A 25,142-nucleotide genomic window follows, 5' to 3' on the forward strand; every position below is an offset into this window, starting at 1 on the left:
TTGACAAGAGGTGTTCGGTCGGATATACAGTTTTCACCAAGCAATATCAAGGGACTTGTTTGACCTGAAAGACCACCGACAACACCCTAGCAGCTGCATAACAATGTGCTAAATGCTTCTCAGAACACCTTAGCAACCATAGAAATGCCCCGACTTCGCAGTGACTTTCGCATATGCAATCACTTCATTTCCATCAGAAAATGTAAAAATCAAGTTTGTTTGTGCCATGACACGTAACGGATCAGCATCGATGCTCATTTCACATGTGTGCAACCCCAGAACGCACACAGAATACCAATGAACACACTCTCACACATACATTTCCACAATTGCAGAGCTGGTGAGAATAGAAGTGATTATTGGGGAAGCATCCCTATTACTATCTCTGTGTGTGCTTGTTCTTTTAGGCTATATATGGTTTATGAGGACACAAATGTGTATCATCATGACGTGTATTACATATAAACATGGTTTCATCCTATGTTCTCATATACCAAATAGCTTATAAAAAAAATATATATATAATAAATAAATAATATAGTAAAAACACTACCGTTCATGTTTTTGAAAGAAATCTTATGCTCACCCAGGCTGCATTTATTTAATCGAAAGCAGTAATTGCGTTCCTTTGAATTACTTTGATTCCTGCGTATAATTTATTCCTGTGTTGGCAAAGCTGAATTTTCAGCAGTCATTACTACAGTCTTTAGTGTCACATGATCCTTCAGAAATCATGCTAATATGTTGATTTGCATTGATTTGAAACATTATATTTATATATTTATTATGTGATGGGTAGGTTTAGTGTAGGGGATTGAATATGCAGTTTGTACAGTATAAAAACCATTACCCCTATGGAGAGTCCCCATGAACCACATATATAAGTGTGTGTGCAGTAGGGCTTTGGAGGAGAAAGGTAATGCATTCTTTCCTCTCACTCTGGTTATACTTAGCCGTGATTGACTGAATTTGGTGACTCGAGGGACATGGAAATGCCTAATTATAAACACCTTCTTCTTCTGTCTCTCTGGAGAAGGGGAGGGAAAGAAAGTGAAAACTTCTGTAGAAACCAATTTAACCATCTTACATGCACACAGACTCCTCTTGTGCCACTGGGGTCTGTGTTACTAAGATTGGAAGGAGATGGCTAAAAATAAATTCTGCTTTAGGTGGGGTGTGGGACTGCAGACGGAGCGCGGGGGTGGAGATCATGAGAGGAACGGGGGAAAAACAAGATGCGAAGAAAGAGAGAGGCAGGGTGCGGAGAACGGGAGGGGGGTTGCGGATAAAGATGGAGAGATTTCAGTCAAAGTGAATGGGGGAGAACAAACAGAGGGATGGGAAGAAAGGGACAGGGGAGATGAATGGAACCATGTTAATTTGAATTAAGATAAGCTTGAATTTTGTTATTTTTCAGCCTCTTTCCTCCCTGGATATGTGATGAAGTAGTTAGCAATACAGGAATGAGGACTGTGTGTGTTGCCATCCAATAGCGAAGGACGGTGATTGACACAATCTTTTATGTGTTTTGACAAAACAAAAATAAACAGTACCGCCTCCCTTCTCTTCAACCTCTTTTGCGGTGCCGCAGGATACCGCTGCTTGCAGACATTCTAAGAACATGCAGTGCTGAGAGAGTTTAACAACGAAGAAATCGAAATCAATTTCAGCTTCAGCTTCTATAAAGAAGAATGTTTTGAATGTCCTTAATCTAGCACAATGGAAAAATATGCAGAGAGTTGAGCTAGAGGTTGAGAAACATGTAAGAGAGGGAGAGAAGGACAAGAATAATCAACAGGCTGTGTTATTCTGCCACGCACTGGTCATGACTCTTTACTACCCATCTGAAAATAATTTTTATAATTACATGCTATTGAGGACCAAGACTGGTTTTACAACTAGATTTGACTATTCAAATGAAAATATTAGTGCTTGCAAAGCAGCAGTAGAATGGTGTTAATGTTGGCGGTAACAGGTTCGACACAATGGCACAGCATCATGGCAGTGTAAAAGTGATTATATATGGCTAAATATATAGTAAGATCACAGTTTAGTGTGCAAATACATGCAAGAGAGAGGGCCAATCACTATTCGGTATGCAAATATTACAGTGACAGTGTTTTACATTTTGTTCATGTGAGACTTTTGTTCATTTTTTAAACTGTAATATACACTACCGGTCATGTTTTTGAAAGAAATCTTATGCTCACCCAGGCTGCATTTATTTAATCGAAAGCAGTAATTGCGTTCCTTTGAATTACTTTGATTCCTGCGTATAATTTATTCCTGTGTTGGCAAAGCTGAATTTTCAGCAGTCATTACTACAGTCTTTAGTGTCACATGATCCTTCAGAAATCATGCTAATATATTGATATGAAACAGAAACCTTTTAAAACATTATAAATGTCACTTTTGATAAATTTAATGTGACCTCACAGAAAATTGTAAAAAAAAAAAAAAAAAAAAAACCCACAGATTGGACCATAAATACTATAATAAAGTGCTATCATCCAAGCTCTAATCATTAAACTCACTTCTGTTGGTCAAAGACGTGTATCCACTCCATTATATAGACAACAGCATTATTAATACTGGTCTGTCTCTCTCAGCTGGACTGGGAAAGCAACGGCGGTCTGGTGAAGAAACTTCCTGCTATCCGTGAGGACGAGGAGAATGATGAAGAGCAGAACTCAGTGTCAAGAGCCCCACGGTCTCCTCTTCGCCTGACCCGGGGCCTCAACTCCCCACTGCGATCGCCACTCCTCCCCCCTCGCCCCTTCCGCCCTCCATCAGACCACACGCGACCAGCCACCCTCCAGATACCTGTGGTCAGTTTCAGCAGCGCCCCTCCAGAACTCAGCCCCAGGTACACATCCACAGCTCACATCTCATCCTCAAAGAGCTGTTGCCCTCTGGTGGCTCTCATAAGAACTTTATATATTCATAATTTAGAAGAAGTTTCCAGTTACCATGGCAACCAGTTTGGGTGGAATCACTGCTTGCTCTAGTGATTAGCTCTTCCATTTCACACTAAGAAATCAAAGCTTACCCAAAGCTGCAATTTAGTGAGCTGGAACCAAAGGAATCCATTTCTATATAGGCATTTTATATTCCATTTTATATGTAGACATTGATATGATCATGCATTTAACCAAACTGCTTAAATCTCTTGCCAGTCCTGGATCTGCTGCACATGAACAACAGCGGATTTTTCTATTATCTCTGCAGGTTTGTGGACGGCATAGAGACAGAAAGCAATTCCAGCTCAACACAAAGGTTTGAGTTCGGTCCCAGCCTACCTCAGAGCGGCCCCCCGTCCCCTTCCCCAGGTACAAACACATCTACAAGACAGAATGCGATTTCTGGAAGGAAATATTGTGTAGTGAAATTTCCAAAAATAGACTGTCTTGCACAGTCAGACTTATTCTGCAGCTTATTCTGGCCAAGAACCACCCACTTAGACAGGAAGGGACCATCTGACCAATATGTAAAGTTGCCAACTATTTTTTAACAATTTTTTTTAACACATCCACAGGGGTGGTACATCTGAAATTGGATATAAACCTCAAAGCAAAACAGGATATTTTGTTGCACATGCCCAGAGATATATATCAGCTATTAATTCTTACTCAGAGTCCATTGTAACAGCATGGGAAATTTACAAACAACCTGAATTCCGTCTCTTTTGTCCACTGTCAACCACTTCTGTCCTGATTTCTTCAGGGGGAGGGTCTATGGGCAGGTAAATGTATGGGTTTTGGACAAATTTGGAAAAAAATAAGCTCTCACAATTTACACATAAACGGGCCTGCTTTCGTTACTGCTCTGATAGCCGCAAGACCACGCCGAACACAGTGTTAGAAATCAGGAATGTTTAGAGAACATTCTCAGCATTACTTGGTATGTTTTTATTGTCTTGAAACCAAACTTGGGTCTCCAAACCAAACTTGGGTCTCCAGCCCACAAAGTTTAAATCCCATCTGGCTAGCGCGCTTCCCATAATGTTTACGCGTTAGATCAGTTGGCGGTCTTTTTTCTTGGCTGTTTGAAAACATTGGATCACATGAGCATCTACACTACGAAAGCAATCTGGTCGAATGCGTTTTCGACTACCTCTGGGAGTGGTCGAAAGTGGACAAGCTCCTGGAAAACCTGTATTTAGCGTCGTCCACTTGTGATCTGATTGAACAAAACACATCTTAATACCAGGTGTAAACAGGGCCTCAGAGAAATTACATAAAGTCAACCAATCAGATTGCAGATCTTACCTGTTTCGTGTGTAGTATGCGTGAGATGGTCAGAAAATGGTCTGTGTTACAGTGAACTTTTCTTCATGTATCCAATCCTCTCACTCGCTCACCTTAAAATATGCTTAATCACTACAACAAACTCAATATATGAAACAATCTAAACTTACCCTGTTTTGTGTGCAGTGAACCAGGAGCAGCTGGAGACCAAGCAGAGCATCACCAAACTGAGCGAGGAGGTAATTGAATCAAGCACATTGAATCAAAATAAATCTTAAACTTTTTTAAACATAAAAGATGTTTAAAATGATTGCACAGCTAGTAGAGAACAGCTCATTTGAATCAGAGTATTGGTCTGAGTAGTAGTCAGAGACCTGAAGAGACCACAGTGAGATACGAGAGACATAACACTATAAAGAAATTGTTGCGAATGACCAATCAGAATTACGCTGTTGTTTAATGTTGTTTATTCTAACTGTTGGTGCATTAATATTGAACTGAACTGATGTGCGGGAACAGCTTTGAATGAAGAACATCCAATCAGATTTTGTTGCCAGAACTATCTCTTCCATAGCTCACATTCCACTGATCTCATTCACAGATGACTAGTCTATCCCAGCAAGTCTCTCAGCTGAGCAAAGAACTACAGGAAATGACACGTCTCCTCCGGCCCTTGCTTGTCATTGGATCTCAACCCCTCCTAACAGCCATCAGTCCAACGATATCTCCGTCTCCCAGCAGTAGCAGTGGTCCAACAATAAACACACCACCATCTCCTTCGCCCACAGCCCCACTGTCTGCACAACTCAGGCCTACATGCTTACTATTGGACAGCGCAGAAACTGGAAGCATTGGCTTGCCCAGCTGCCTCATACCCACCAGCCCACCTCAGAGACACCAAGCACATGCTCAGGTGTTTCCGGCTGGCTGTTTGAGGGGACCTTCCCTGCCAGTTCTCCTTTCTCCAGTGACAGCCCAAACGGAGGGGCCAGGCTGCCAGGTAGCTCCGACCCAGCCACCGCAGACCAATCACCCCTCATCTCCATCTCTAACCTTTTCTTCCTCACTTCCTTCTTTCCGCTCCCAGTCTACTTCCTGCTCTCCCTGCCAAGGGCCTCACCGACCTGCCAGTCACAGCAGAGGTTTGCTACCTAGACCCCCCTCACAGGACACCCCACCTCCACCACCCTCTCATTGCTCAGCACCACCCTCGATCAATAACTCCCCTGGCGACCACAGGCTGGGGATCAACCCATTTCCCTCGTCCCCTTCCTCTGCTGACACCGCTCCTCGGATTCAGCCACGGTCATGCACTCCTCCTTCTTGTCCACACACCTCCCCACCCTTGCCTTGCTCCCTGGACTCCCTGCCAGAAACCCAGGCCTCTTTCGGCACTTCCTGGTCCCCGCAGAACCCCAGGTCGGGACCTCCTCAGTTAGAGTTTGAGATGCAAGAGTGGGCAGCAGGAGAGAGGCCTACCACAGAGCATATCAGCTTCATAGATGAAGAGGGACCGCCACTGTGAGTGACTGAAACATGAATACTACTACAACTAGTTGACTTAGCAAATAATGGAGTGATGAACTGGGCCAACAGCAATTACCCCAACACACCTACATTCTGAATAACAGACAAAACTGATTGCTGTTTCTACAGGATGACACATTGTGGATCTGTCCCAAACCCTAGTGAGCTGCCTAGCTAGACAGCATTTTTAGCCATCATATGCATGACACTTACACCTTTTCCAAATAGTAGACAGCTAAAATGATGTGGTCTTGACATTAACAATAGGCAATTATAAGGATTATTAAAAATAAATTTAAAAAACTACATTTTACTGCTGAAGCCACTGGCACTTCGAGTGTTTCCGCATGGCGTTACAGCGGTCATGTGGTACAAGTTGGAGCTTTCAGAAAATTCTGTGAATTTTGTAATTATCAGGCCTGAGGACGCGAGTGCTTTTTATATGTAGACATCCCGCAATTATGGTATTTCATACATGGCAGGAACACATTCACAGTTGACTCCAACACAGTCTAAGTTTAACTTGCTGCTAAGCTAACGCAAACTGAACTTTAACAATGAAAATTCGATCTAATTATATATAAAAATAATTTAGCCTAATACTGTGTACTATGTATTTTTGCGCTAAGAGAATTGAGCCATTAATTAGCAACATGAGAACGTCTAAGTCTCTAGTGCGGTTATGTGGTCAGGCTAAGAGACGATCTGTTTTTCAGCAAGGACAGATGCTACCAATCAAAAATGTCCGAATACAGTGAGGCAGCTCACTATGATTTGAAACAGCACCTCAGTACTTGATACCAGCCAGTCACTCTCCTCTGAGCACAACTTCATGAAGTTTCTCTTCTAAAGGCTTTATAGGGCCTTCACAGGCACCAGTCATCACAGAGCATGGTGACCCAAACTGCGAGCATCCCGCTGCGGTCATAGAAACCTTGCTGTGGGAATTTAATATAACATAAGTGAAAGTGCACTGATGAACTTGCATGTCTGTGCACTAATCATGCACAGAATACAGGAATTGTCAGGTGGTGTTTCTTATCTCTGTATTACCAAAATAATGTTTTTACTCTAAGAATTTCCCACCTTATGAAACAAGTTTATATTTAAATTTTCAGACTTGGTAAATGAATGAAGCTGTCACATTATCACCATAATAATTCATTTGTTTCCTCCAGGCTGTCTTAGGCCAGTTAACACATTCACTAGCCAGAACCATGAGTTGCATATTTAGTCAGAATGAAGACCTTGGGAAATGCCTTTCCTCCACTTCTGAAAAATGATCAAGTTTGGTCAGTTTATAGATTTCTTCAGTATATTCAGTCAAAACAAGTATGATTTAGAGTAAGCAGAAAGTGTAATACTTCGCTCACACGCAGATATATACAACCAGTGTCTAAAATTATGTGGTAATTGATTCATGCTATAAATATTTTTTTACCAGCCATGAAACTATTTTACATTTGATATATATATCTCTATCACAATGGATTTATTTAGCCATTTGTCCCTTGAATAGTTGGAGCAATTAGCGCAGGACATTGTTGTTCACAGCATCACAATTAAGCCAAACTCTCGTAAAACGCCACCCATCCCCACAAGAAAAAGAAAACAAACAAACAAAAAAAATTGCCTTTCTTGTTTCATTTCAGTGCTATAAATGTCACAAGTGTGCCACCTCATTTCTGGAGCTATGACAATAAATGAATAAATAAATAAATAAATAAAAACTTTTGATGGTATATTTCCCGTTTAGTTAAAAGTTCTATTTCTCACTTGCAATTGTAAAAAAAAAAACACACTATCATTCTTGCATTGTAATTTATGTTTATGCATGTTAAAATTGCTAAAAGAATTACCAGCCATCTGGTCATTTCATTTACTTGCCAAAGCCAGTTTACTTACATTTATGACCCAGTGAACAACCATGGATTGTCTAAAGTGTTATAGCATGTAATGGCCTAACAAGTCATGTTCTATTGCCCAAGTTACTCCAATCTCCTTTAAAAAAAGACAATCATCTCAATACCACAAACAGTAAACCATAATTCTATTTAGCGGTCAGACATGGCATGCCATACGCTGGGCAGCCCACGCAGGGTCCCGAGAGCTTGGCGTGACACCTAACGACCTGAAATAAACATATACACTCAGCTTTAGCCATCCTGCCAGCGTGCCTTCTCATTATATATGAAAAGAAATCGTATGTCGCTCCCCATTTTTTAGCGTTCACAATATTTCTCAAAAGCTTTTGGTCGTGCATCAGTAAAAAGCACTGCGCTTTTATTTCACTGATCTATTTATTTAATGATTTTATGTATGTATGTATTTATCTACCTGCTATCCTGAGAAGAACAGACTCCCGTGAGGAACCTCACAGATGATTCTTGCAGCTGGTGCCCATGGAAGCAGAAACACCATTAGTTTCTCAACACCATGTGATTCTGGATTTCAGTAACGATCACCTCAGCATCTCTGATATCTGATGACCAGCAACAGACTGGCTTAAACCGAGCAGCCAGTGTTATTTCTTTCCACTAGTTGCTGTATAATTTGCCACATAGCTCGGAAGCAGATGGACATCATCTGGTTTTTATCAGTTTGCTGGTGCAATCGTGCGCGCCATCCTGACTAACGTGTACGTGCTTGAATAGAGAAGGGTCACGTTGTTCATAAGACAATAGAATACTTTGGTTTCTATTTTCTGTACTTGGGTCAGGGGGTCTGAATATGATGAACTTTGGGGTCTGGGGTTTCCTGCATGTCCAATTAATTTGCATGAGGAATGTGCCTGCATATATGGGGGGAGGGGACGGGCTGCACGCCCAAGGCAAACAGGGGTCCAGATGTATTTTATTAACTGTAACAAGCTTTACAAGAGACACTTACCAGGATAATAAAACAAAAAGTGATGTTTTATAAGAATAAAGACTTCTGTGCTCCTTTAAAAACCACTTTCTTAAAATAATGCACAAAATTAAATGAAATTAAATACTTGAGTATTAATATATGAAAATTATTTCATATCAACCAAAGAGTGACTTTGGTTTTTACTTTAAGTTATTGGGAGTTTTATTTATTTATTTAATAAAATAAGGGACGCAGTCAGGATTGAAACCGGTTTTCCCCACATGAATACCAAGGTCCAACATTTCTGAAGCATGTGATAACTACTAGGCCCGATCTTCTGTGCTAAAAAGCCCTTCCCAACCCTGGAAAAAACACACAAACCAGTAAACTGCTCCATGGCAGAGGCCTGCATATATTTGAGTGGAAACATTCACTATAGAGCTTCAAAAAGAGGGAGTTATGAGGAGACTGATTTGCGTGAAGATAAAGGGAGTGAAAACGAGAAAACGAAGAAACTGTCAAAAGAGCAAACAAAGTTTCACCTATTTGGGGTTGGATGATTTCTACGAAATGTCTCGGTATATGACCTAACATGCTGCCTCTCCAGATATACCCACATTAGCCTATATTACAGAGAGGAAAATACAAAGGGAAAAAACAACCTGAAAGGGTAAATTAAAAATCCAAAAAATATATTTATATATTTATATTTATATATATTTACGAGGTATGTATCCACAAAAAAAAAAAAAAAAAGAACAAAAAACAAGCAGTCTTTTTTTTTTACTTTGTGTCAAAGTCCCAATTAAAATAATAATAATAATAATTATTGTTATAATAATATCATCAATAGTAAATCAGCAAACCAAAATGAGGAGACTAAGATCCTATAAGCGTAGCACTGAGAGGTCAGTCAGCTTTCTCCAAAGGGAGTCCAAAGCATCAAAGCCTCAATCCACTAGGTGGAGCTGCAACACACTTTGAGGAACTTTTTCCTTCACATGAAGTCCAAAAAAAAAAAAAAAAACTAGTTCCAAGAGTTCAGCAGAAAACATAAGCCCAAAATGTGCTGTGGCCCCCCTGGCAACCGTGTCTCCGATTTACAAAGCTGTTCGGGGGATCCACAACAAAAGGTGTCTTGTGCAACAAAACAAAAAAGGAGGAGCAAAAAAAAAATAATCTCAAATCTAAACCAAAAACACAGGAGATGTGATCCTCCTAGAGATTGTTAGTGAGGCCGTAGCGCGCCTTCCTTCGAGGTCATGCCAGATACTGCTGCATCGCTGTTTTTGCCCTGAGAGAAAGAGGGAAATGTGAACAGTCACATCATTACTGTGGCAACAAACCATACAACAGATGAAACCACCATCCAAAATGCCAGTCTGTCCATCACCTGTCACAGAGGTTGGGATCTGATGCCTGGGTGAGTTTGTGTAAGATATCAACAAAGCCCATCTCCCTTAGCTTATCTTGTCTCTCTTGTGAGCCTGGAGGAAGTAGAAAAACAGAAACTTGTATTGTTGGCAATACACAAAGAGTCCTATTTAACTCAAGGTTACACCATCAGATATGAATAAACAACACCAAGTGAACTACAAACTGCACTGCTGTTGGATAATATTAATAATAAATAATCAGAGCCTCCAAACAGGAAATATTTAGGACAAAGTTAACGTTAAGATGTTGTTATTTTTTAAATATTTTGCCATAACACCATTAAATTGAACATACATATTTTTGAGGTTACATTTTATTGTGCTTTCTTTCTTTAGGAGTTTGAATGCATTAACATTGAATGTACAATTTGAAAAAAAAAAGGTTTTAAAACCCACAAATTAATTGCGATTAATGTTTTACTTAATTGACAGCCCTAATTGCATTTTTATATCCTGTTGGGCTTGTTATTTACACCACAATTCAGACAACAGTTATACTGTGCAACAAAACTCGTGCTCTAAAATCTGATTCTTCAAAACCTCCACAAACCATGCGTCATGAGCTCCTCACCATCCTCCTCATTCCAGATGAGGTTAGAGATGCAGAAGGTTGCAGCCAGCTGCAGTTTCACATTGGAGTGACCCTGAATCATAGAGAAGAGAAGCAAAAACAATGATCAAGCAGGAGAAAAGGACAGTGACAAGGGGGAAACCAACAACAGTACAAGGAGACTAAGGCAAGCAATTAGAAAAAAAGAAATGCTACAGAGAACAGAAAAACTAGCGTGACAAAGAAGCATTGAAAACAAAAGACCACGACTGAGAAACCAGATGAGCTAATGACAATACACTGACCATGTAATATTTAATTTTTTGGAGCATGTCGTCATTGGTCATAATGAGTTCCTTGGCAGTGTTTCCGTCAGCAATGTTGGCCAATATGCACAATGTCTGCAAAAGATGCCAAAGGCATTGTTAAGCATCAACTTTGGAGACTTAATCATCACCTTTAGACTTCTTTATCTAAAAATCAAGGCTCCTAAACAAAAGAGAATTAAATAAGTTTTATTTTATAATAAGAAAAAAGAAAAATCATATTAGGTCATTAATAGCACCATTCATACCTGTATGAATAATGATTAAGGTTGGGTGATACAGGTAAAAACAAGATCAAGAAATCTCAAGAAACAGTTGTGATGCCAAATATTTTTGTGGAAAGAAACCATGATAAAGTACAAATAAACAGCATTATCAATGTCTTTACTGCTAATTTTGACCAATTTAATGCATCCTTGCTGAATAAAAGTATTCATTAAAAAACGAAATAAAAGAGTGGTAGTGTATATGTAACATTATATTAATGTGTTAATAAACAGCAATATTTACCTGCACAATAAAACATTTAAATTTCAGAATTGATATATGTGCCACAAGATGGCATATTTACACGTTTACGCACCACAGACAGTATATCGCACTCAAACCCTGTGCGCAGCCAACAACAATAAAGATAAACAAGTACCTGATGAAAAGACAGAAGAGCTAAAGACTTTTTCTATGGTATTTATGGTATTTCTATGGTACTCCAGTTTGAACATAAAAGGCTAAAAGTTTGGAAATTTCCAGTGCATGTCTGTGTGAGGTAAAAGGACACAAGCTGTTGAAGCTCCTCCCTCTGTGCCGGGAGCAGCAGCTCATTTGCATTTAAAGGGACAGACACAAAAATGGTGCGTTTTTGCTCACCCTCAAAAATGGACAACTTTAACATGCTATAGAAAAATATCTGTGGGGTATTTTGAGCTAAAACTTCACATACACACTCTGGGGACATCAGAGACTTATTTTACATCTTGTGAAAAGGGCATTATACCACCCCTTTAAAACAGCTCAAACATGCATTTTAGTCTGAGACTAAACCTAAGCCTTGGGGTAAGGATTTTTTGAAGACACCCGGAATTAAACATAAACCTTAACTTGTATAAAACCAAGAACATTCCTTTAACAACACCAGGAATATAATACTTGCTTGAGGAAGACTTACTAGTCTTATTCTGTAAGACCCAGCGAGCACATTGTCATCTGAGTGTCTAATCTCTCTTATCTTAAGCCGTTCACACTGAACGATTTTGGAAAATTTCGTGAATCCTAAAAGATTCCTCGGATCCTAGGCCAAAATCTGAAGTCTTTGATCGTTAGTTCACCGACAGCTGATTAATGACCATTGCGATCAAATTTGACCTCAAGACGAAATTCTGGCAGTGTCAGAAGATTTGACCAACAGTCCTATAGTGACTTCTCCTACAACAACAACAATCAAATCAAAAACCAATAGGGGCACCAAACCTGATGACGCGATAGTGAGACAACAACAAACCACCACTTGCTCCACACACACCGTCTTCGTTTTTTCCCAAGTTCCTTTCAATAGAAGTCATGATTAAAATAAACACAGATTGTTTTTGTTTGCTAAATTCTATCCCGCATATGATGCAGTTCACGTCACTGAACGTGTCGAGGATTGATGATGTAAAACTCCAGACAAGTCTTCTTGCATGTGAATGTTTTTTAACACATCTTAATGACAACTGAGATCCCACAGTGCGACACGGCTTACAGCGGGGATCATGTTCGTACAGTCTGACAAGCAACAGTCTTAAAGGACTATTATAAAACGTACAGTGTGCACCCGGCTTTAGTGTGTTTGTGTAGCTCACCTGCTCTTTGACCTCTATGCTGTGTTCTCCCTCCAAGATAAGCGTGACCGCTTGCATTATCTGCTTCCCATGTGAGCTCATGATCTGGTCTATATGCTACCAAAGACAGGGAAAGACAATTAGTGTGTGTGCGTGTAACAGAAGCCCATAATCTTGTTAGACCCTGAGAACATATCAGACCGAGTATGCATATTTATATATATATATATATGTGAGTGTTACCGGCCGGGTGGAGAGCAGGTTTCGAAGCAGGCCCAATGTTTTCATGAGCACATTGACATCAGGATCAGACAGGAGTCTAAAGAGCTGTTCTGTGCCCAGAGCTCGAACTATCTCCACCTTCACTTTCTGATCTGCCTGGAAGGCCATGTTCTGCACAAACACGCATTACAGTTACTGATGACATCGAGTGTTTTCATACTGAAGCTTTGGTGAGGACCGAAGTCAGCTGGTCTTACCATGAGAGCCCAGATGCCGTTGACCCTCAGAGCTGGACTGTCACTTTGTGTCAGGCTGCATAGTAACTCAATAACCCCAGACTCTAAGATAGGCTGAGAACAAACACACACACAGTCAAACGTTAAATCATAGAACTTTTATTTTAGTGAAAAACTGCAAAGAGATCTTAAAGCTTCTCTTTTGTTTTGACAACAGTTTTATAAATTATTCTCATGGACCCTTTTCACATTCCCTGAAGCGGAAGCGGAAGTCATCATAGTTGGGTAAACTTCTATAGCGGTGAATGAGATGAAAGCAAATATAATTTTTTGTATTCCCATTTCCATGACTTTCTAAAAGAGGGTCAGAATATTTTTTTCTAAATTTACTGCCAATGTAATAACACCAATTATCAGTGTTATAATAGCATTGTAAATATATGTGAAAATGAAAATATGAAGAACTTTACAGGATTTGCAATGCTGATAACTGTGGAAACGTATCACCACAGTCTGCGAAAAGGGTCCATATTACAAATTTAGGAAGATGGTTGGCACGTTGCACTTTCAAGCTTTCAAGTGATCCAAACCACCCCCAAAATACAATTATTTTAAATAAAGATTTAAATAAATAACAACAAATCTACACAGATCACACAAATGACCTATTTTGGATCCAAAAACATTTTTTTCTGGATTGCTAGCAAGTGCTTTTTTTAGACCTATTCTATATGGTTGCTAAGGTGTTCTGAGTGTGCTCAGCAAACAACGCTTTAGCAAGCAACACTAACAAACGCTCAGCCCGACAGAGTGTGTGTACTTTACCTCTTTGCTGGGTGAAAACTCCAGCAGTAAGTTGCATAGTGTTGAAGAGGCCATGACCAGCACCTCGTCTGGTGCGTTCTGTAATAACTACACTCAAAAACAAATGTGCATTCAGTTAGGGTTTGATTAGCGTTCAGCAATTACTCAACATCATATGAATATCATACCTTCATTAGTGGCTTCCATACTGCATGATCATGGAAACTCGTCCTTAGCTGTTGTACAGATCGTGATAAACTGTGCAGACATCTAGAAGAAATTTGAATGAAATCAGTTCAAACTGAAAGAGCAACCAAAACCTCTTTTCTTTGTTTTAGTCTTTATATATCCAGTTGTTGTGCCCTTACAACAAACATTTCACATTTGAACAACTGTTCAAAAGTTTGGGGTCTGTAAGAATTTTAAGTCTCTTATGCTCACCAAAGCTGCATTTATTTGACAGTAATATGATGAAATTTTATAACAAATTAAAATAACTGTTTTCTATTTTAAGATTTTAAAATGTAATTTATTACAAAATGAATTTACATCATTACTCCAGTCTTCAGTCACATGATCCTTTAGAAATCATTCTAATATGCTGATTTGGTGCTTCTTATTTATTATTATCAATGTTAAAAACAGTAGTGTTGCTAAATATACTTGAGTAAAACATGATACATGATACAAGTTCATCTTACTGACCCCAAACTTATGAATGGTAGTGAATGGTAGCTTTTGTTTTTTGATAGACAACAATTAAGAGAAAAGGTGTGTCATACCTGACTGCTGCTAACCGTACTTTGATACTAGATTCTGATAGGCCGCTAACGATCCTGTCCATCATGTTTTCTGTCTCTGTAATCTGTAGTGGGAAATTTATATAAATTAATGGGGAACTATATAATATAATATAATACATTTTGGTAATAAATCCATGATGAGAAACCCCCATGGTGTCTCACCTTTTTCCTGATGTCCTCGTCATTGGAGCCCAGTGAAGCATAGAGTTTAAAAGCTGCTTGTCGGAGCTCATGCGCATGTTTCAAGTCATGGTCCAACTACAGGAAGACAGACGATCAGTTAAACTGAGTCTTCATTTGATCGGAAAATCAAAATGTACCTGGATACACCTGCTATTGGAATCTTCATACTTAGCTTTATATAAAAACAACAGAAGTCTCTGATAAAGCTTATTAAATGTGTGTAAATGTATATGTGTATGTGTGTGCGTGAATTTACCCTCTTAATATCAGTGATGGCACTGACGGAGCTCGGGTATTTAAAGTAGTCAGCCAACATGGACACAAGGTGGTCAGTGACGCTGGCAATCCGCTGTAGTTCTATGTCCGGCTCCATCAGATAGGCCAGTGTCTCGGCCCCCTCCACCCTCTCCTCCAGTAACCGCTCTTTACTGCACATCCGGACCAGGCAAGGCAAAGTCTGTCCAGCCACACACACAACTAGTTACTATGCACTCTCAATGGTTACACTTCTGCATTCATCAAGTAAATATGGATGTTTTTTCGGGAGGTACCTTTAGTACAACACAGCCGTCGTCTGTACTGATGGCTCCTGCTCGACACATGTATGTTAAACTGAGAGAGAAAGAGTGTGAGCATGTACAGGTTGAGGGGAATACACATGTATTTTCACAAATAACCTGCAGGGTGAGATTTACTTACCATTTTGCAGCTGTAAGCTGCATTTCGATGGGTTTGTCCCTTTGCATCATTCTAACAAAAACCTGAGAGAGCTGCTCACCATCTACAAGCACTGAGAAACATACAACAAATGAATATGATTTTTAACAGGCTGAAGAATTATTGATTTTTTTCTATAGACATACAGGAAACCTAAATAAAGCCCTGAAGGAAACAAAATCACAACATCTGATTCAAAGAAAAAAAGAAGCATTGCAAATAATGTCATATCAGTCTTTTTCATGTATTTATGATGTTTATCAGGCTCTAACACTACACTATTAAAGGGGCTATATGTAGTTTTCAGCGGCCTCTAGCGGTGATGTTTCAGATTGCAACCAATAAGTTTACAAGCGCGTGCTCGTGTGCGTGCTCGAACTCATGAGCGAGCACTCTGGGTACCGGCCAGACTGAGACGCAACACACCGGAGAAAGCATCACACAACATGCTGGAAACTCAGGTAAACTCCCACTGCAACGTTACAATAATAGGCTACTTTTATCAGCTTAACGTTGAACTAATGCTCCATGCTCGTACCATGATAAGTATGGAACCCTAGCAACCGTGCTGAATTTTGCCACTGCAAGCACCACTTCACATTTTCTTCGGGAAATGTACATTCTAGGTTTGTAGATAAGGTTTCTCCATGATTCAAATGCCCTGCCAATGTTGATCCGTGTTTTCGTCCGAAGTTGACCCGATTCACGTCAGAAAAAACTTTTTTAGTTTTTTTATCAATATGTGGAGTCTGTGTTGTGCTGGGAGCAGGTCGTTTCTTAGTGTTATCAGACGTGTCATAAGTTGCATAAGTCATAAGTCCATGTCATAAGTTGCAGTGTCGTCGCTGTTGAGTGCAAAGTCAGTAGACGAGGCGAGAGGCTCGGGAGCGCGCGCATGCAGGTCACGTCACTGGATTTCACGGTAAATCCGACCCGGCACCTTCACATAAAAATAAGAATACTTGCTTTCCAAGGTAATAGCAAAACCCACAAAGTGGATCATTTTAATGTGAGATTACAACCCCTTCACACACAAGCAATACAAATGGATTCATTTTAGTAGAAAAACTACATATAGCACCTTTAACTAAGGGCAAGCTCACACTACAGGACTGTAAAATCTGAATTGCTGTGGAGCTTACACTACACAAGGTTTCTCATCTGTCGTTGTCTTGTCATAGTAGCACACAAACTACACTACAAAACACAACACTGACATTTGGTCAAGAGTCAGTCCCGACCAACAGCGAAAAAATAATAATAATAAAAAAAAAAAAAAATAATTCTCACCATTCACCAGTGTCATGGAGACCTGAGCGTTCTCATAGGCCAAGACTGAGAAACACTTTAACGCCTGCATCCGTACCTGCGGAGAGAGTAAAACATTATTAATCAGTATACCACAGTTTGTCAGAATACTCGATTCTGATGGTGGAAGGTGTGCAATAAAACAGGTAGTTCCAAGTCAGTTTAATCACTGTTCTGTAATTAATGCGCTGCTTTCATTGAAGCACACAGAGATCGGAGATTGCACAGTGAACACACAGAAATAGGAGCACAGAAACTTCTTGTCAAAGCTTCCCTGCAACTTTTATTAATAAATTAACTTTGCTACTGAATCATTACATTATATTAGTCAGCAAAAAGGTTGTAATGTCGCTGTTTTTGAAGCAATTAAACTCACAGCTTCATTGCTAATACAGAAAAGATGCACGGATGCATGTAATTCACATACACATCTATCTCTTTCTCTCTCAAAAGGCTAATTCGTTCAAATAAATGTTATAATTCAATTACATATATGTAACTTTATTGCACTACTTATCTCTGTGTCACATTTAAAGCGGATAAAATGCTAGGTCTAACAAGTGGTAGCTGATGAAAATAACCATAGTTTTAACCCTTCCAGTCAAATTTAGCACTGCTAACATCAATGACACCTTTAACTTGTCAATGCTGGCAAATGACCATAGTATAAGCAGGATAATCCACTGCTAGCTGTACATTAAACGATTTGAATGCACTCCGAAGGCAACCACCCTCCGCTTTGTGTCAGGCGGTTCTTTGCCTCCACATCGTGCATTAAAATCGTTTAACGCCAACACCAACATGCATAAAAAAAATACAATAACAACTGGAAAAGCCATTCTGTTCCTTTTTGTACCTTATAGGATGGAGAGATGAGCAGTGGAGCGATGTTCTGGATGGCACCATGGTTGAACAACACTGTCTGATGTTCTGGAGTCTGAACACACACATTATTCAACATTTTAGGATTTTTTATTGGAAGTTTAGGCTTCTTTGCTGTAATACTGCAACTACTTTAAAGTAGAGCTGGAACTATTTGTCTTATGAATCTGAATAAATGCATATTTACAGTGTGATGCTGAGTTGTGTTACCTTGCAGCAGTGGGCGAATATTTGCGTGATGTATTCCTGTGTGTGCTGTGACCGACTCAGCAAGGACATGAGGTGGGGGATCACAGTAGGGTCCTGATGCAAATAAAAACATGTTGATCACACTTGTTTATGCACGTGCATATGTCATTTCAGAATGGGACGCATGCGAGTCGTAGTCGTCTTACTGTGTAGAGCAGCTGCACTGGTGTGACTGGACTGATGAAAACGGTTCTTAAACAGCGCAGGCATGCCTCAATGAAGATCAGATCAGAACACAAGAGACCTGCAGAGACACAAAACACATGAACACTTTTCAAATAAAAATATATAGCAGAAATCAGCATGGATTTGTAGAGAGAAAAAGAGAGAGGGGAAAAAGCAAGAACCTTGCAGCAGGGCTGGGATGATGTGACAGTCCACCAGGGACTTGATGTTGTTCTCTGTGCCCATGGCCAGACTGCCCAACACGACCGCACATTCAGTCCTCAGCTCCAGACTGGAGGAGCTCTGCTGGAGAAGATACAGGAGTCTACACACACACACACACACACACACACACACACACACACAACCTTGTCATCATCATCATCATCAACAACATCATTAGAGTCAGCGATTAGCATAAAACATCAGAAGTTGAAAAATCAACAGAACAGCTTCTTGTGTATCTTAAAGTCACTGTGAAATCAAAATGGACAATTCTTGTTTTTTGGAATTGGGAAAAATACTCACATGCCTAAGACTCCCGGAGAAGTAAACCTGAATAAATTAGCTATGATGCTTCAGTTTTATTGGATGTGTCAAAACTGTAGTGCTATTGGTAGAAAAATGTAAGTGAGTGGACCTACCTTGGCACGGCTCCCAGCACAATCAGGTTGGCCTTCTGTTTGTTGTTTCCGATGACTGCATTCTTCATGTCACTGTCAATCCAGAAATGCACAAAACACACACATTTAAAATAGCATAACAGAAAAATAGATTAACAGAATTTCTCAATACTTTGAGGGTGCTATTGCTCAGATGAAAAATTGAGGTTGCTGACCTCAAACTTTTAGCTGAAAATGTATATACACAACTGTTCAAAAGTTTAGGGTGAATTAGATTTATTTTACTTAAAAAAATTCTATTTTAGGGCCAGATTTACTAAACAGGGCAAATCAGCGTGAGAGCGCAATTCCCAAAAAAGTGCCGATGGGAGTGGAAAGTTCTGAGGGTGATCTACAGACGAACAGACCAACTACCAGTTAGCGTCTGGTTTAAGACGTGCTTTTTTGGGTGGTAAATAATGGCGCAAACACCAGTACATTTATGAGTGCAAACCTTTGTAAATCACCTTGCATGATTCTTAAATACTCTTCTTCCAAATGCATTAAATTGATCAGTGACAGTGAAGACTTTACATTGTTACAAAATAATTTTATTTGAAATAAATGCTGTTAAAAATATATCATGGTTTCCACAAAAACATTAAGAACACAACTGTAATTCAACATTGATAATAATAAGAAATGTTTCTTATAGAAACAAAAACATTGTTTTTAAATTGTAATAACACAGAACAGTATTGCTATTTTCCTGTATTTTTGATCAAAATTGCTTTAGAAATCTAAAGGAATTTCTTTAGAAATTGGAAACTTCTTTCATTACATTAAAAATTCTAACAGACCCCAAACTACTTAATGGTAGTGTATGAATAAAATGGATATTTTAGTAAGCGTTCATCATTTTTTTAACAAGATTTGACCATAATCCACATTTTTGCAGTTTGCTTAAATAGTGTTTCAATGTGAGACATCATTTTTTAGATTTTTTTTACACATATTATGTTTTCTTTCAATTGATATGGAAACTGCATGTATAATTATTACACAATTGGAAATATGTTGTTTAAAACCACTGAAGTAGAGGACACTGATGTTTTTGTTTGACATATCATACAGTTAGCGTATATTTGAATGATCTGAGGATAATAGAGGCTGATAATGATAGAGCAAACAGTAGCACCTTCCCAGCAGAGATCTCATGTCTTGTTCAGCTCACTTACAGCATGTACAGATAATGTAGCCACATTCAAGTTCTCCTGTGAAGTTTCAACTTAGTATCAACAACAGAATTGCGACACAAAGTGATCCTGGTCTGAATAAAAATGGAGATGAAGTGAAATATCATATTTCTTTTTGCACTCAAATAAAAGGCAATGATGACATTATCGGTGCATTTTATCAATATCGTTCTGCCACCAATAATGATGGGAGGACTGATCACACAAGCCTGTTGCTTTATAGGGAAAAAAAAACTGGTCAAATGAGTGAATATTTTGGCAAGGATTATTGCTATTCTTCGTCAATAGAACTCAAATTGTTTACAAATGTAACCATAGTCATAATAAACTTATGCAGCATTTAAGTCATATTGAAATAATTTATTTGAGAGTTGAGTGCACATGATGATAGATACAAAGATAAAGCACCAATTACAAACCTAATGTGCATCATTTGCTCTTTATTTTGTTGCATCATTACAAAAACCTTTCCTGCTTTTGTCAGGAAATGAAAAAGGGAGGGAAAAACTAATCATTTTCGGTCATTTAAATAAAGCTTAAATCACCAGTTGATTTAAATTAGAATGAGTCAAATTAGATGAAATTTTTTTACATTTCAGTTAGTTGCCAAGGCAACATTTCCAGGAGGAACGGGAACTTCCCAGGAGGGCTTGAACACAACATTATTTATGACCAATTAGCTTAATTCGTCTAGCTTAAATCCCCCATAATTCTTTAGCTGACACGCCTCCAACTGGGAAAGTCAGAGCTCCAAGAGAATTATCAATTATTATTAGTGGTGCATCTCTGCACATTCATCTAGTTCAAATCATTTCATTTGAACTTGATGAACAGGGCCAGGCAGCATTAACGTAATAACTCCATAACAATCAGTGTCTTGGTTGATGTTTACTCTGATGGAAGATTTATATCTGTGGAAAAGTGCGCCAATGGCAGTCGAGAAACGTCAAGCTAACAGTAACCAGAGCTTGAGTTAAAAATAAAGATGAAGAGACCCGAGCCGCAGCTACCCAGACACACTCGCATAAACACACAAGTACAGCACCTCACAACGTCTCGCATGAAACAACAAAAAAACTAAACTTTTTTAAAAGGACTAAAACCAATGCCTATGGTGGCAGCCTCATCTTTAGCATGGTGAACTGTAACAGAGCACACAGGAAGGACATATGGTTGTTTACTCACATGACTCCCTGCAGCACGTTCTGTGGGTCAGGGTCGAAAAGCCGGTCAACATAGTGGCGACTCGTGGCTGTGACTTCCTGCATGGTGATAAAAGACAGCACAAAGAGGATTCAGCAAACTCATCCCGTCTGAGGCATCACAACACCCTCATTCTCGCCCCATAGCCACCTCTCCGGCTCACAGGGTCCAAATACATCAGTCTGTTTATCCTTACAGTCACCGGCTGTTGGTGGTAGTCTCTAGAAGGAGAGCAGAGACCTGCTTGCCGCCTCTTCACACACCGCAGCTCTCTCGTATAGAGACGGCAATTTCAGGCCAGAGAAAAGTGGGAATGATGCTCTGTGGGAACGATGGTCACCCCAAACACACCAAAGAATCTATGCAATCAGCTTGCACTGCTATAAATGTCACTTCATGCTTCAAAACATCACATTCTCAGATGAACTTTAGAATTTCACACTGAATATAACCATTGTATTATGTTCAAATCTGAAAACAATTTCATGGAGAAGGTTCCTTCTGGATTCAATACACAATTCACTAAAAATCACACTATGAGAAAATGACTGCAAATATTTAACATTATATTAAGAAACTTTTTTACATGAGAACATAGGATATTTAGGCTAAAACGTACTTTTTTTCTCCCTAAACTGAATATTATAAACAATATTGTAACCATTTTTAAACAAACAAAAAAACACTTCTTCTGAGTGCTTTCCTATGCGCAGTAGAGCATGGCACTAGCAACGCCAAGATAATGGGTTCAATTCCAAGCAAACTGAAAATGTGTGAACTGATACAAATTTATGACTTCAATGCAGTGCCAAATACAAACCCTCAGACACCCTCACACAACAAAATTCATCAAAAAATATATATACTTAAGGTCTGCGCAGTTGTCTCTAAAAATGAAATATGCTGGTCAAAATGATCTGCAAAGATCATAATCGTAATATACATTTTGTACACACACTCCACAACACATGTTGATACTTTGCAGGTATTTTATGACCGTAAAAAATTCAGAAAAAAAAAAAATTCAAGAAAGACATCATAGGTTAACCAGTATTTCTAACAACTTTAAATTTGCCAAATTGACCTGCAACATAATAAAACGTGTTAAAATAACCTGTTCTTACACAAATGAATTTCAAACAGACTTCAACAAAGCATTTGATAATTTGAGATTATTAAATTACAGTAATATATTACAGTATTATTAACCAGTCCTAATTTTGTAGCTGTCATTCTAGAGGTCATTACTTAAATAAACAATTAAGTTGCAAATCTTACATAATTAATTTATTTGACATTTACCAAAATAAGATCTCTATGCATTGAGATTAGTTAAAGGTGCTCTAAGCGATGTTGGGTGACGTCACTTCTTGTTGATGTTCGAAGTATTGTAAAACAAAACGGAGGCTTTTCCGATGTAAATTCGGGGCTTCATGCATTCCTTCTCCTTTTCCCTCTTCTTTGCTATTTGTTCATCGGAACGTCGTCACTTTGGTCGTGTGTCGGCTATATCAAAATTCAAGAGAATATAATTCTAACGTTAGTCGTTGTCGTTGTCTAGGACATCTCTCCTCTAGCTAACTTCCCTCATCATGCTTCTCTCTCCTCCACTCCCCACACCCCCCTTCATGTGCACGCGCACTAACCCCCCAACCCCCACCCCCAAATCATTCTTGTCGGTTATTGGCTGGAACACTGTTTGTTATGTTTTGTGGTCCAGGCTGGGCCAGTTTGTTTTTGTTGCCGTTTGTAGAGCCTAGGCTGTCTACAGAGACCGCGTTTTTCACAGTGTGTTCAGGGGACAGGCAGCTAGCGGATAGTGAGGAGATGCTTGCTATATGTGACAAAAAATGTTTCGGCCTAAAAAACGCGTGACATCACTTAGAGCACCTTTAAAGGCAGAGTATGTAAGTTTCCCCACTAGAGTTTGCTTATTCAAAACAATAACAAAGGCGTAGCTTGATGACGCTTTGAATGAGCGTGGATTCATAGGAGTTGTCGTCTTCACCTCCACAGCCGACGGAAAGTAATCCAACGGGACTCAAGTTTATAGATGAGCTAATGTATTTATTAACGTTACTGTGACATAAAGCAGGGCGGGGTGGAGAGCGGAACGAGGTAGGTGAAGCAAATGCTAATGAGAGACTCCTGCGCGACACACCGCTCTCGAGTCCCATGAAGGAGCTCCAGCTTTAATTATGTTTGTAGGCCGCTGCCGCTCCTTACGTTTAGTTGTTTATGTCTATTATACGATTAAAGTTATGTTCAACGTTTGACAGTTCCCACCTCCTTCTTCCCTGAACTTGAACTTTGTTAGTTACTTTTGATCACTTAAAATCACATTATTTTATTTCATTCTAACGAAATAGCTGCAAGTGCTTAATTACTTCTCGTACAGGTCACTTTATCTGACGAATTAAAATTAAGGGCTAACGCAGCGCTGTTTTACTTGGTCAAAACAATATATTAAAAATACATTTGAGTGTGTTGAAAGTTATGTTATAACGTCACTCTACTTGTTGCACATTGCAGTAAGCTATGATGAAGTTGACAGCCGAGGCAATGACACGTACCACCAGCCCTACACACTTTGTATATCTCCCTCATCTATCACACCTGATTCAACTCATGAGCTCATTAGTAGAGACTACAAGACCTGGAATGAGTGCGTCAGATATAGGGAGACATACAAAATGTGCAGGGCTGGTGGTACTCCAGGACCGTTTTGAGAACCACTGTAATAACAGACACAAGCTTACAGAGAAGCACAGCTACAATCACATAAATATTATGAGGCACATGAGATTATTTTTATAAATTATAATTTAGATCTTTAAAAAATGCGCATAGCACCTTTAAACCTTAGTCCATATGTTCAGTTTGGGGTCTGAAAGACTTCAAGCACCCTTTACACTTCAAAACAGATACAATATGCAAGTTTATGGCATCAAGACATGAACAGTCTTGATGATAATTAAAAAAAAGATACTATTGTTTGGGGTCTCAGAGACTTCAGGTGTAAAACATGAATAAACGCAATACATTCGATGATCAAATATGACTTCTGAAAAGAAACAGTGTGTATAATAACAGTTAACTTTATAATATAAGAAAGGGTTAAAGCTTTATCAATATCACACTAACGTTACTGGTTTTGATTAGATCAAATGAACACATTCCCATTCAAAGTATCAATATAAATACAGGGGCAGATGAGATTGGTAATTATTCAGTAACAAGCTATACATCACATCATCAGTGTATTAACACCTAATACTGTACTTGGGTACCACCACAGTGAGGGTAGATCAACATGTGTCAAAACATACAGTACAGAACTACTGGGCTGTCAAAAGGGGGGCGTTACCACCATATTTACCCATCAGCTCATCATTTAACCACTATATCTGAGAATATAAAGCAGGTTTGTTTTTGTTTTTGAAGCCCCAGTTCTAAATATAGACTGAAAACTAAATATAACTTTGATTTGACAGCTCTGAGCACATCCAGATCTGCTGTTAGCCACATAAACACACAAGCAGTTATTAAAAAAACACACCGTTTAATTTAAGATCACTCGCTAAAGTCTATCTAATGTGTCTAGTGTATTTCTGAGAGATCCTAAAGTGAAAACGTGAGGTTTCAAATGGTATAATCAAAGAGACTCACGGATAACACGCTGATGCGTAAAGGGGCCTCCAGCAGGCACGCCATCATTCACTCAGCGGAACATTCACAGCGGCACTTTCCACACAAACA

The 25,142-nt window shown here is 39.2% G+C and overlaps 2 protein-coding genes across 5 annotated transcripts in view; one reads left to right on the top strand and one right to left on the bottom strand.

Moving 5' to 3' along the window:
• The window catches only part of kcnh3 (potassium voltage-gated channel, subfamily H (eag-related), member 3), a 129,516-nt gene extending 120,652 nt beyond the window's left edge, over window positions 1-8,864 (top strand). The window contains exons 12-16 of one of the 2 annotated variants that reach the window (XM_084421635.1): window positions 2,610-2,866; window positions 3,229-3,329; window positions 4,434-4,486; window positions 4,849-5,247; window positions 5,335-8,864. In XM_084421635.1, the coding sequence (XP_084277761.1) occupies window positions 2,610-2,866; window positions 3,229-3,329; window positions 4,434-4,486; window positions 4,849-5,247; window positions 5,335-5,772 (1,248 nt within the window). In that variant the 3' untranslated portion in view covers window positions 5,773-8,864. Of the gene's footprint in view, window positions 1-2,609; window positions 2,867-3,228; window positions 3,330-4,433; window positions 4,487-4,848 lie in introns of both variants that reach the window. The other variant, XM_084421634.1, reaches the window with a different exon arrangement.
• A 146-nt stretch (window positions 8,865-9,010) lies between these two features.
• Window positions 9,011-25,120, bottom strand: armc8 (armadillo repeat containing 8). 3 transcript variants are annotated; one of them, XM_084421637.1, is made up of 22 exons: window positions 25,053-25,120; window positions 21,366-21,442; window positions 18,967-19,038; window positions 18,505-18,647; window positions 18,304-18,401; window positions 18,119-18,211; window positions 17,883-17,963; window positions 17,009-17,084; window positions 15,701-15,791; window positions 15,553-15,613; window positions 15,258-15,458; window positions 14,981-15,076; window positions 14,798-14,880; window positions 14,204-14,285; window positions 14,037-14,123; window positions 13,233-13,325; window positions 12,997-13,146; window positions 12,775-12,870; window positions 10,916-11,011; window positions 10,632-10,704; window positions 10,018-10,111; window positions 9,011-9,918 (listed from the first exon to the last, which is right to left on the bottom strand). In XM_084421637.1, the coding sequence occupies exons 1-22, from the start codon at window positions 25,098-25,100 to the stop codon at window positions 9,885-9,887; spliced, it is 2,025 nt and encodes a 674-aa protein (XP_084277763.1). In that variant the 5' UTR covers window positions 25,101-25,120; the 3' UTR covers window positions 9,011-9,884. The 3 variants fall into 3 exon arrangements, with proteins under 3 accessions (XP_084277763.1, XP_084277762.1, XP_084277764.1); XM_084421636.1 differs by having other exon boundaries at window positions 10,611-10,704; XM_084421638.1 differs by lacking the exon at window positions 25,053-25,120 and adding an exon at window positions 21,580-22,383 and having other exon boundaries at window positions 10,611-10,704.
• Window positions 25,121-25,142: the final 22 nt, after the last annotated feature.

Source organism: Rutilus rutilus (assembly GCF_951802725.1).
Source record: "Rutilus rutilus genome assembly, chromosome: 10".
Taxonomy (NCBI): domain Eukaryota; kingdom Metazoa; phylum Chordata; class Actinopteri; order Cypriniformes; family Leuciscidae; genus Rutilus; species Rutilus rutilus.